Raw genomic sequence first — 13,669 nt, 5'->3', positions numbered from 1 at the left:
TCAATTCAAATATTCTCGTACTCTCTTTCTCTCTCTCTGTCTCTCTCTCTCTCTCGTCTCTCTCTCTCTCTCTCTCTCTCTTTCTTCTCTCTCTCTTAGCTCATCTCTCTCTCTCTCTTCCTGCTCTCTCTCTTCTCTGCTATTCCTCTCGCTCCTCTTCTACAGACAAATTTGACGGACAGGATCAGCAGGTAGCGGGACGATCAGTTAGGACCATATCATCGCTAACTCGTCATATATTCTTGTTTGTGGGTGAAATTATATATATATTATATATATATAATATATATATACTTATATATATATATATTATAGGCCTAACCAACAAATTCCAAAAACAAAACTCACTATATAGCCATAAAACGAATGTGGACACAGCGTCGAAGCGCGTTAATATTCAACGATAATTTGCTTTACTGTGCCTCCGTTGTGGTGATGTTGATATATTATATAATAATTAATATTACTATTACCATTCGATTATTAATTATTATTATTATATTGCTGTGTTGTGTTGTTAGTTAAGGTTGTAAGTGAAGAATCGGTTTGAACGGTATTTTCAAATTGTATTTTGGTGTATTAAATATGTACAAAATGCATACTCACAGTGATAGTGGAATTTTCATGACAGATGATATAGTTGTTTGGTTGTGTGTGCCTGGAGCCGCCCGTGCGTGTCCTTGTGCTGGGCTGCTGTGCGCGTGTGGGTGCGGTGCGGTCCCGTGCAGTGTGATTGTCCGTGACAGCGTACGTGTGCCTGTGCTGGTCGTCTGTGTTTTGTGGAACGCGTGTGTGCGCGCGGGGTGTTTGTGCTTGCGTGCGCACGTGTGTGTATGTGTGTGCGCCGCACGTTTAACGGTCAGAGAAAAACAGATGGTTAACGAAAGTTGAGCGTTCATTGTGTCTTTCGTGATATTACGTAGATTACGCCAGCATCTTGAACGTGTATCATATGATGTAAACGTACTTCTCATATTGAACCTTGTAACTACATGCTATTGATCTGTAAAAAAATTGCACTTCTCTCGATGGACACGTATGTGGGATGACTCTAGCCAGTTATGGCAGGAACAGGCGGAGAACATCTATCCTTTCTTGTCTTTCGCTTATCGTTCTCTCTCTCTCTCCTCTCAACTCTTCTCTCTTCTTCTCTCTCTCTCTCTCTCTCGCTCTCTCTCTCCTCTCTCTCTCTCTCCTCTCTTCTCTCTTCTCTCTCTCTCTGTCTCTCTCTCTCGTGGTGCGGGTCTTCTCTCTCTCATCTCTCTCTGGCTCTCTCTCTCGTGTCTCTCTCTGATGTCTGTCTCTCTCTCTTGTCTGTATGTCTCTCTCTCTCTCTTCGCTCTTCTCTTTCTCTGTTCTGTCATCCTCGCTCTCCCCTCGCTCTGTAGTCTGCTGTGTGTGCTCTCTCTTCTCTCTCTCACTCGCTTCTCTCTCACTCTCTTACTCACTTCTCTCTACTCTCTCTCTCTCTCTCTCTCTTCATCTCTCTCTCTCTCTCTGTTCCTCTCTCTCTCTGCCTCTCTCTCTCTCTTCTTCTCTTCTCTCTCTGTCTTTCTCTCTGTCTCTTTGTCTGTCTCTCGTCGCTCTTCTCTCTGTTTCTGTCTACCTCGCTGTTTCCTCTGTGCTGGTATTCGTCTCTCTTTCTCTCTCTCTCTCTCTCTCTCTCTCTCTCTTCTTTCTCGTATTCTCTCTCTCTCGTTTCTCTCTTCGTCTCTCTCTTCTCTCTCTCTCTCCTCTCTCTCTCTCTTTCTCGTATTCTTTTTATCTGCTCTCTCGTTCTCTCTCTCTCTCTCTCTCTTCTCTCTCTCTCTCTCTCTTCTCTCTCTTCTCCTCTCTCTCTTCTGCTCTCTGTCACTGTCTGTACTTTCCGTCTCTCCATTACTCCTCTTTCTCAGCTTCTTGCCACTCTCGCCTTCTCTCATCTCTCATCCTCCTCTCTCTCACCCTAATTCCTCCCTACCTTCCTCCCTCTTCATCTCTTCTCTCCTCTCTCTATCCCCCCTCTCTAAAAAGTATCTCTGCTCACACTACGTCTGCTTCTAAACCTAGGTAGTTTTCGGCTAATAGGTTATTCATGCGCGCGGCAATATATCACCGGTGAATAACTTTGCGCCTCGTATTACAGTAAAACACGTCCGTGTTTTCTCTGCCAACGCTAATTACTAGCATGATGTTGGGCTGTGGGATTATTAATTATTTTGCAGCCGGCTGATGGTTTTAAGTTTTGTGTCTATGGTGTGGAGGCGCCCCCCTCATCACTCGTTCTAAATCAACGCTGCGTGCTGACAGACAGGAAATGTATTGCGCTGCGGTTCGTTTTAAACAGAGATTTGGTTATTTTTTCGGCCTACAAATTAATTGACAACCGCTGGCTTGGTAGTTTTCGCGCTGTTTCAGTGTATAGCGCGTGTCTGGAAAACTGTCAGTAGTAATACGATTTGCACAGCCTTCCAAAACGGTATTGCCAGAGTTATAATATTATTATCAGGCTTCGAGCCGATAGATCTTTGACAATATCACCTAGGAAGCGTGTTGATTGCAGCTAGTACTAACAGGTGCGGTTCGTAGAAAACTTAACGAAGAAGCAGTACGCTTACGAAATGTCGGTTCTTTGATGAAACTATCTATATACCAGATATAATGATATGCAATTTGAATCTTCCAAGGTTGGCCGATCCTATATGTTGTAAAATTATTATAATCGTACGTTTAACAATTTGTTGCTTACATAGCACCAGAGGGCTGAATTGATTTTTGCCGAGCAACCAGAACGTAATTTGTTAGCAGAAGCATCAGCAAATAATTATCTGGCTCTCATGATAAAAGTGTCGCCAGAATTGGAACAGCCATTCCAGAAAAGATTACAATGCTGCCATACAATACAAACATGTCTCAATGCCAGCGCTTCAAAAAAAATTATGTTTTGAAATATATTTGCGCTGTGTGTACCATATAGTATATATAAATATATATATATATATTATGATTATTATATATATAGTATATCACAGAATGAATTCACAAAAGCCAACCCGAGGTCATGCTGTAATAACTTAGTGTGGCCTATATATATGGTAGTTTGGCATTACTCATTGCTGATTGATTGATTGATTGATTGATTGATTGATTGATTGCGCATCATGATCATTTGAAGATTTCAGATTTCCCGCCTACTCCTAGCTCTTATGCTGATTTGCGCTCGCCCAACTGAGCCCTGTCTTTTCTTCGCGTAAAATGTAAAAGAAAAATAACCGGGGTCCCTCGTACACGCCACAGATCGTACGTCGCGCTTATTAGTAGTACGCGCAAAATCCGCAACCATTGGGGGGGGTGAGGGAGGGGCCGTCTGTGGGTGAGTAGTGGGCATGTATGATGGTGGGCCGATCCTTGGCTTATAATGTATGCATAGCAAACACAGAAAGAGATTGGTCGGCGTCCAGTTACGCATTATATTATATCAGAGCCACGCCGTACCATCACGAACCGTTTGAAACGTTTGAAAATGTATCTGAACTTGGTATGTAGCAAGCGATACGCGAATCTTCTGCGTGTATTTTTAATTAAACCGCTATACATAATTACGTGTGGCTGTGTGTATGATAAACTGTAACGAAAGGTGATTGTGAGAAAAGAGTATTTTTTGTACACGAGAGGAGCGGGGAAAGCGGCTTTGCGTTTTTGTATTAAATACTGATTCTAGCTTCTAGCTCCGAAACGTACGTACGTACATGTATAATGCATGTTCGTATCGATTTGTACATAGTCGTCATCATTACAGCATTTGCATGTTTCGAAAACACGTTTTACTGTTGTCATGTCGTGTTTAGTAATTGATCGCACAATAGATAGTAGCAAGAGTAGATAATAACACACATTTCAAACACAACTAGAGCACTCGGAGAGCACAGACCTCCGCCAAGGGCCCAGGCTGAATTCTTGTCACTGTGAAGAATTTTTATAATTAATTAGATTAATAACACTCCAATTAATTGGATCCGGATGACGACCAAAATGTAATCCCCCATAGATATTCGCTGAGTGCGAGCGTGCAGGTAGGGGAGGACTGTGGTTGCCCCTTAACCTGTGGTTGCGTGTTTGTAAGTCTACAGCCAGCGCACCTAGCGGAAGTGAACTGAAACGTGCATGTTCACAAACCCACAAACCCACAAACCAACACTCAAACACACGCCGGTGAAAATATAACCTCCGCCAAGCCCCTGGCCGAGGTAAAAATGACCAACCGGTCACTATGGCTACGCCACCTGACGGAATGTCACAACTACACGAGAAGACCGATTTTACTTCTAATGCGGCTTTCTAGACGTCCACGAGACATCTAACTTGCGTGCACAATACAAATTATTGCACTCTAGTGCCGAATTTCGGCGAAAACAAAACAAAAAAGGCCTTTTCTAGAGACGAAATAGAGTAGATAGAGAAAGAAAGAGGATGAGATAAAGAGGAAGGCGAGAGAAGGGAAGTAGAGATAAGGATAGAAATTCATTTATACCGCAGTTGAATCATTTCTACCGGAGTTGAATTATTTCTACCGCGGTTAAACCATTTATACCGCAGTAGATCGAATTATTTATACCGCAGTTGAATTATTGAGAAACAAGGCAATAGAGACACCGAGAGAGCGGGCGAGACGGTGTAAGAAAGTCAGAGAGAGAAAAGAGGAAAGTGAAAAGAAGGTATAGAGAGAGAAAGAGGAACAGAAGAAGAGATAAAGAGGAAGGCGAGAGAAGGGAAGTAGAGATAAGAATAGAAATTCATTTATACCGCAGTTGAATCATTTATACCGCGGTTAAATCAGTTTTAGCTTAAAGACGGCCAGCCACCTGGTGGTAATCGACAGTACTAATTCATCGTCGTGGGCGATAACATAAAGCCCACCGCACACCAGACGATTTTTACAAACGATGAAACGATGAAACGATGAAACGATGAAACGATGTAGGTGTGCGGGTTCATTTGTAGACGATTTTATTTTTATCGGACGATCGTTCCAAAATCAAACATGTTTGATTTTGAACCGATTATTTGGACGCGATTTTGTGGTGTGCGCGTGACCTTGGAAGATTGAACAGCGTGTGCGAGTGGCTGTGTAAATTTCCACACTCAATTCGCATTGTTCGCTTGATTGTTCGCTTGGACGCATTGTATTTTTTTCTCAGCTCGCATATTCAGGCCCCCGCACACCATCGTTTCATCGTTTCATCGCTTCATCGTTTCATCGTTTGTAAAAATCGTCTGGTGTGCGGTGGGCTTAAGCGACGGGGTGAGGAAAGAACCGAGGGGATATAGAGACACTGAGAAAAGGGGCGAGACGGTGTGGAAAAGAAAGAGAGAGAAAAGAAGAAAGTGAAAAGAAGATACTGAAAGAAAGAGAAAGAGAGGAACTGTCATTGGTAGAGTACATTAGTAGACATGTGAATTTTGGATTAAATTTAACATTTTTTCGAAGACTTGAAATAGGGTCAGTCAGATAATAACCAGCAATGAAGATTTGCTTTTTATTTTAGGTCAAATATGTAAAATTCCAGGACTTTAAACGACAAAATAAAAAAATAAGGACTTTCAAGGTCAAAGGACAAAATTCATAGACTTTCAACGGCTGTGGAGACCCGGCTGTAGACTCTCCCTCTTCCCCATTATCTTCCTCCCCCCCCCCTCTCGCACGGTGGATTACCTAGCCTATTGTCGGCTAAAAAATTTCACGGCGATGATACACAAAATGTTGATATACGGCTATAACACGCATATTTACAGTCACCCAGTAACACAAACACACACATGCATGCACGCACACACGCTGGGATGGTCGCACGCACGCACGCGTATTATAGGCCTATATTCACATTTTGTACAATCTGTAATCACGGATACGAAAATGTTTTAGCTCCAAAACGGCCAGCCACCTGGTGGTAATCTACCGTACTATTATTGTCGTGGGCGATACTATAAGCGAGAGGGGTGGAGGAGAAAGCGATGGCGATAGAGAAACGGAAAAGGGAGGGCGGGGCGAAAAAAGATGTGCGGGGGAGGAGACGGAAAGAGAGGGAAAGAGAAGAGAAAGAGAGAGTGCACTCAAAGGAAAAGAGAGTGAGAGATTGTGCACGAGTGAGAAAGCGATAGAGAGAGTGGGGTTGGAGGAAGTGAGAGATAGTGAGAGAAAAAGAACGAGAGAAATAGAAAATCCGAAGGCGAGAGAGAGAGAGAGGGGGTGGGGAGAAAAAGCTAGAGCGAGAAATTTCGCATCCGCAATGTACTATGTGTGTATATCTGCATATAACACGCGTGCGTGCGCGGCGTGAGCGCGTCACTGTACGTGTCTACATACGTGCGTGTGTATGCGCGTGTGATCGTGTAACGCGCGAACAAACGCGTATATAGGCCTATATATATATATATCTATATCTCTATATATATTATATAAGGACATACATAGTAATAGGTAGACGCAAAAATTTCGAAAAATCGGAAATGGTCAGTCGTTTGCTGGTTGTCCACCATCCTAATCATTCGGTGCATCCACACCGAGCTATATCTAGCTTCTTGGTCTACACCTACGTGTTGCGGGCAATAGCATAAATTTCAATAATGTGCGTATAAAAATATAAGGGAAAGCGAGAGACAAAGGGTGATATTTAAATATTTTTAAAGGATTTTTTTAACGAAGTTGTATTATGCTGTAAGCTTTCAAATACAACGGACATGATAGCATAAGGAAACCAGAGCAAATAAATCAATATAAATGTTGATTTATATGCTCTGAGGAAACTAGGGATTATGAACCAATTATAACATAGTGGCATTGGTTGGTAAATCCTTATAATTACGCAAAAGGATCACTTGAACGCAGTGAACAAATAATATGCAGTCGTAAAATTACACTTTTTTTAATTAGACTATTAATTAATAGTTCTCAAAACAACAAAAGCTTTTATGCAAATTACATTTGTGACTTATTTACTCTACAATTTCCCAACAACTTAGTACACAAATTCAGGCTAGACTAATTTCAGCCACAACCAGCAGTTGATGGCATTTTGAATGGTTTCAAGACAAATGAACTGTTTCACGAGTCTCAACTTCATGATCAGCACCAGACACAAAAAAGACAACAGATCAACTTCAAGTGACATATTTATTCCTGACAACACCTACAAGTCACAAAACAAAAAATGCACTGCAGAGAGCTCACTTGTTTTGCGCCGACATGGCACGTGAACATTCATTCGTTTACAGTTTCTCAATCTTACACCGATACAATGACGTGCACCATCCGACCCGACAATCATCAATACGAGTACTATAACACACACTAGTGAAAGAACGTTGTGCTACTCAAAACGTATATTTACATCGCACCCCCCTGCCATCTCGACCGGGCGCCCGCAATTTTGTTGAAGTTTTAACTACCTACACAATTATGCATTCTATAAAAAGTGAAATCGTTTACAATCATAGACGCTGTCGTTGCTCGTGAATCCACAACAACTCGCCGCAAATCCCGATCGGGAGTGCCCCGCCCGCCGCCTCCGATCGCGACGAACGGACGGCGAACGTGTGCGTTTTAAAAATGAACTGGCGAAACATAAATCACACTGGCCTGAACGAAAACGTAAAAAACAGAGGCAACCGTGACCGCACACGGCGACCCCACACGGCGACCTCACGCAATGCGCGGATTCCCGCACCGCCTACATGTATTTTTTTTACAGGCTGCCACCGTCCTCAGCAGTCCGCATTATTTACATTGCAAATAGTTGTGCCTTTGTCCACAGGTAGCGACAGTGGGGACCGTCTGGCAGCAGCTGACTGCTCTGCCGTTCTTCTAGCGTCCCTCGACTGAAACACGGGCAAATGCGCATACACGTGAGTCGACAACGGAGCTAAAGGCATCAATCACGCCCCACGAATTCCTCCCGCAAAAAGAACCAGTCACGAAACCGACACCCGCCGTGAGAAAACTCGCGCACGACTTTGCGCCGCAGGGCAAAAAAACAAAAACAAAAACAAGAGAGCACTCACTGTAGGAGGAGATGTCGATCTCTTCGGGCAGTTCCGTGATGTTCACGTCAAACCGGTCCTGCACTTCGTTGAGGATCTTCGCGTCGTTCTCGTCGCTGACGAACGTGATCGCGAGACCCTTTGTTCCGAATCGGCCAGCGCGCGCCACCTGCCAGGAAAACGACGCATTACTTGCGCGGAAGATCGCGGCTGTCCCGAACGCCACTCGAGAACATTTATCGCGAAGTCGCGTGAACAACTCACGAAATTGCTACAAGCCAAGTCACTAGGCCATCCTTAAAAAATTCTATGTTTGCTGTCCCCGACCCATGATTTTTTTAGTGGGTAGGAAGGTAGATCTTTTTTTCTTGTGAGGCATAATAGTTATTTTAAGTCTGTCCTCATGTTTGCCACACATGCTTTGTGTTTCAGTCTTAACTATGAAAAATAAAAATAAATAAAAAATGGAACCCAAAATGTCCAAAAAAACTTTTGGGTCGCAGCTATTTTCGTGGGTCGGTCAGAGGACAGCAAACATATAATTTTTCAAGGATGGCCCTACTCTCATGGAGATGCCAGCCAAGAAAAACGCCACACATAGCACGAGGATGCATCAATACGCAACAAAAACCCATGTCTAAAAGCAAGAACAAACTTTCCCCCGCAACGATGATGCCCCCTCCCCCTCTCAACAACAGTTACCAAGTATTAACGAACCCAAAGCACCTCCGCTTAACACTTGTGCCTTCGCTATCAAAACAAAACCCGCTGGCTTTGTGCTGTATTTTCATCTAAAAAAAAAAAAACCTGCGTCCTTCGCCCGCCACGATGATCGCGCGTGAGATTTCCGCGTACTGCGTCGTGCTCTCGCGGCGCGACTGCTCACTCACCCTGTGCAGGTACGTGTCAGAGTTCTCTGGCATGTCGTAGTTGAACACGATGTTCACGCGCTCAATGTCCATGCCGCGGCCGAACAGATTCGTCGCAACCAGAATGCGCTTCTCGAAATTCTTGAACTGCTGGTAGCGACTGAGTCTGCGGACGAGAAACATGCACGCATTGAACAACGTGACTGCAAACCAACCTACTAAAGATCAGAAATCGATATGAAATCGAACCTCAAGATCATAAATCAGTAGATAAACGTGGACAAAGAAACACACATTCAACAAGTGGCTGCTCAGCAATGTAAAGACCAGAGATCGATAGCTAAACGGTGACAAGTAACCACGCATCCGGCATACCACTCTTAGCCAACTCCGAGATCACAGCTATTATTTCACCAGTATTTCGCCATTATTTTACGAGATCGGCTGTCACTGTGCCGACAACTAACCCAACCCAGACCCCCACAGTGCAAACCGAGGCCCGTTCTCTTTCGAAACGGACACAACTAGATGAACGATGGTGAACGCACGGACAGGCGTAGCGACGGGTGATGCGCAGGAACCCCTCCTCTCCCAGCACACTCACCGTTCTTCCTGCGTCATGCCTCTGTGGATCGCGATGGCAGGGAAGTTTTGCTCGACGAGCAGCTGTGCCAACGCCATGCACCGCTGCACGCTCTTAACGAAGATCACCACCTGAAAGCACGCACAAAACAGTCCGTCCATCAACATACGCAGCCTAACAACACCGAAAGCTGAGAGCAAGAGTCTAACATCGTCAGTCGATTTCATACATGTAATTTCATCACAGAGGGCACCCATCTGACACTAGTTAGTATTTTTTTAATAGTTTTTAGACACGCAATTTTCAATCGAAACTTCAAATTATTTTAATTTTCATTCGGCTTTTGAATTTTTCTATCAAACGCCACCAAGCACGCGCCAACTACACCGTCATTTCGTTAGAGAAAGCGCCTGCCTGCCTGCCCGACATCGGTCACCAAGGATAGGGGCGCCGGCGTTACCTGGTTGAACTCGAGCACGTCGAGGAGGTCGAAGAGCTTGCGGTTCTTCTCGTTGTCCTTCAGCTTGACGTAGTGCTGCTGCAGGCCGTGCAGCGTCAGCTTCGACTCGTCGTCGATGTACACCTCCATCGGCTGCAACAGAAAACGAGCGCCCCCAACGACGTTTACCTCCCCAGCCCTCCCGCAAAACGACGACGACGACAACAGCCACAAACTCGCGCCGCGCTACGGACAACTTCTACTCCGACTCGTGCTACGGGGGCGAATTATACTTTACTGCAAATTTCCGCCACGCTACCGGCACAAATCTAAATTTCAAAGCTCGTCACGCCACGGCCAAGGACGCAAGGAATTTAGCCGCGCCGCGACCAGAAGAAAAGCGACGACGAAAACCGACAACCACAGCCGGCGAAGAAGTCGGGCAGATATTTCTCTAAAAAGAAATCTCGACTGAGCGCGACAGGAGATTAGGACGATTTACGTGAAACCCGTTCCGGAAAAGTGACGGATTCGAGTGAACGCTGAGGGGAGAGCACAGTGCAGATTACACGGACGCAACCCGCCCACCGAGACATGCATCGCAGCCATGCTTAGCTCAGGTGATTCGTCTGAAATTAGACTCGCGCACGAATGGCGCGCGACGCGCACGCTGCACCGCTGAGACGGCCGCGCGACGTCGAAACCACCGCTCTGAGCTGAACACGACTCGCTACGGTTACAACTTGCGGAGACGTCCTCCGGTCGCTCGTGTTTCGCTCCCGTGACGCGCGGTCGCTGGCAATGCCGTCCTTCCCCGCAGCAGCGGCGGCGTCCGGGCAGTGGCAGCACCACTCGTCCTGCTCTCCCTCGGCCGGCTGCCGCGCCTCTCCCCTCTCGCTCACTCGCTCGGCGCACGCGGCGCGCGCAATGTCCACGACAGACGCTCGGTTGCCTGCGTCTGCACAGCTGAACTTTCTGCCCTCTCTCTCTCTCGCTCGCTAACTGCCGCCTCTTGGCACATTCACGACAACGGCACGGCATCGTTTCCGAAGCATCCTTGCACTGATCAACTCGGAACAGACCAGAAGGGAACAGCAACACCCACCCCCCATTTCATGAAACGGACGGCAAATCGTTTGAAGGAACGAGCGATAAAGAATTCGGATTCGGAGGAAAGACCGACAAACCCATTTGACGACACAAGGCGCACACCTGGAGGAAACGAAGGCGGAGGCATCAGAATCTCCGGCAAGGAATAGGTGCGAAGGAAGGCAATTCACCAGATAGGAAGAGGAACAAGGAACGGAAGAGGGGACAGCCGAGGCCCTACACTACATCGCTACAAATTCTGGGGGGAGGAGAGGTACTCAGACCGTTATCGGAGGGAGGCGTTCACGGGAGGAGCCCACCATCTTGCTTGGATCTTTCTCGGCGCAGAAACTACGATCAACGCCGACTGGATCCCTGCCACTACCCTAATTTACATATCGCCGACCCTTCCTATCCCACCCGAGCCCACGGGACCTGTTCTGACAGAATTTCCCAAGAAGGGAAGGGAATGGGAGCTACTCTTGCACCTCACGAACTGCAGTGGATCGGCTTAGGTACCGCGCAGAGCGGTGCGAGAGGCGGCGTAGATCTTGGAGACGTGCGGCAGCGGTGGGAAACGACGTAGAGGAGACTGCTGACGCTCCAGCACAGGAGACCTTCTTTCGACCGGGACTCGCGACGACTACGCGCCGCCGCCGCCGACGGGACGCGGAAAGGAATGAAAAAGTAGGTGGGCATTTACGTCTTGCATGAACTTCTTGCAGACGGGCCGGATTTCCTTGCTCAGCGTCGCGCTGAACATCATGACCTGTTTCTCGTGCGGCGTCATCTTAAAGATCTCCTGAACATCGGCTCTCATATCTAGATGAGCAAGACAGAAAGAAGATTGTCGTTAACACACAAAAAAACCCTACTAAACCGCACGTGAATCTGCAATGCGTTCGTTGTTATCTAGACGCCAAGACAGAGAGAACACCCGTCGTTAACACACACAAAATCCGTACTCGACTGCATGTGAATCTGCATGCGCTCGGCATCATCTAGATGCCAAGACAGAGAGAAGACAGTCGTTAACGCCAACAAAAATATTAGCATTTTACTGCAGATAAATCCACATGCGTTTGGTGTCATCAGAGGCAGGGGTCGGGGTCGGGGGGAAAACGCTCAACGACATTTGAAGGGTTTTGCACTCTCAATGCAGACTTGTTGATGACGACGACGATCCGACGCCAAGACAGAGGCGCGCATGCGCGGCACACGTACCTAACTCTCCGAGCATCTTGTCGCACTCGTCGAGAATGAAGTGCTTGATGTGCTTGAGGTTGAGAGCCTTTCCGCGCGCGAGCGCGAGGATGCGGCCGGGCGTGCCGACGACGATGTGCGGGCAGTCGTTGCGCAGTGTCTCCTCGTCCTTGCGCTGCGGCAGTCCTCCGAGAAACACGCTGACCTTCACCTGCACCGGACAGATTAGAGCGTCAGCTGCCGATCGAATCGCTCTCGCTCTCTCTTTGTCTCTCTCACATCGCATCTTTTCCATCCGCACCAATCTCTGTATCTGTCTACCCCTCTCGCTCTCTCTCTCTCGCTCTCTTTCGCTCTTCCCCTCGCCCCTCTTCCTCTACCTCGCCTTCTCTGTCTATCTCTTTCTTTTCCTCATTTACTCTCACTTCCACCCTCACAGCACACACGTTTCACACATAATAGTTTTCACACGGAACACCTCGAACGACCACCAAACGAACCACCACGCAACGCTCACACACAGGACGCTCACCTTGGTCAAATACTTAGAGAAGCGACTGTACTCCTTGCTGATCTGGTAGGCGAGCTCGCGGGTGTGGCAGAGCACGAGCACGGACACCGATCCGTCCTGCGGCTCCAGCTGCTGCAGCGTCGCCAGCACGAACACGGCCGTCTTGCCCATGCCGGACTTTGCCTGCGATATGATGTCCATGCTGAGGATGGCCTGCGGAATGCACTCGTGCTGGACTGGAACGGGAAAACGCAAAAAATACATGAACGCGGGATCAGCACAGAAGTGTCACCGGACGATTGAAAATACGCGAGCCTGCCGATTAAACGTGTCCTATTCGCATTATTTGAACGCACTACAAAAATGGGTAATCTAAGTAACATACAACAAACAAACGATAATTTGACTAACATGACGGCCATTTGTGACATTAATTATTGAGTCAAATCGTTAACGATTCGAAAAAAAAAGAACTACATTTATACGGAGAAGTACACCAGGGTTCTCCCTAGAGCCCTTTTCAGTATCGGCGCCGATACGCGGTCATTTTGGCCCGATACACTCCAATTGTTTCGATACTCACTCGAGCAGACCCGATACTCTGTTTTGCTGTGCCAATATCTTGATAAATCTTCCAATAAATGCCTATATTTTGTGATAAATACCATTTTAAATCCCTCCATGCATCGCCGATATCCGCCATTTTTGTTTACTACCGATTGGAGACTTCTGCGCGGGTTCACGCGCAGGTCAATTATGTCACACGCTACGCGATTTAGTTGATCGTTTGGCGGGCTATTTGATAAGACTACACATGATTGGATCATCTCGTTCAGTCATCAGGGATTCAGCAATATGATTGGCTACAAATTTATTCTAATCTACTATAATGAACTCGATGACCTCGTAGTACGACGCTGTTTGAATATACTGCTATTTGTTTGAATTTTTTTCCCCTC

At 46.6% G+C, this 13,669-nt stretch overlaps 1 protein-coding gene across 2 annotated transcripts in view; it reads right to left on the bottom strand.

Moving 5' to 3' along the window:
• Nucleotides 1-7,136: 7,136 nt before the first annotated feature.
• The window catches only part of LOC106809875 (spliceosome RNA helicase DDX39B), a 9,023-nt gene continuing 2,490 nt past the window's right edge, over nucleotides 7,137-13,669 (bottom strand). For both annotated transcript variants that reach the window (XM_014813111.1, XM_014813112.1), the window contains exons 3-10: nucleotides 12,732-12,946; nucleotides 12,221-12,410; nucleotides 11,700-11,818; nucleotides 9,929-10,060; nucleotides 9,490-9,599; nucleotides 8,907-9,051; nucleotides 8,038-8,185; nucleotides 7,137-7,854 (exon numbers count right to left, since the gene is read on the bottom strand). In XM_014813111.1, coding sequence (XP_014668597.1) covers nucleotides 7,841-7,854; nucleotides 8,038-8,185; nucleotides 8,907-9,051; nucleotides 9,490-9,599; nucleotides 9,929-10,060; nucleotides 11,700-11,818; nucleotides 12,221-12,410; nucleotides 12,732-12,946 — 1,073 coding nt within the window. In that variant the 3' untranslated portion in view covers nucleotides 7,137-7,840. The remainder of the gene's footprint in view (nucleotides 7,855-8,037; nucleotides 8,186-8,906; nucleotides 9,052-9,489; nucleotides 9,600-9,928; nucleotides 10,061-11,699; nucleotides 11,819-12,220; nucleotides 12,411-12,731; nucleotides 12,947-13,669) is intronic.

Source organism: Priapulus caudatus, unplaced genomic scaffold (genome assembly GCF_000485595.1).
Source record: "Priapulus caudatus unplaced genomic scaffold, Priapulus_caudatus-5.0.1 Scaffold392, whole genome shotgun sequence".
Taxonomy (NCBI): domain Eukaryota; kingdom Metazoa; phylum Priapulida; class Priapulimorpha; order Priapulimorphida; family Priapulidae; genus Priapulus; species Priapulus caudatus.
The sequence above is the reverse complement of the archived record's forward strand: the minus strand, read 5'-3'. Positions and strand labels throughout refer to the sequence as shown.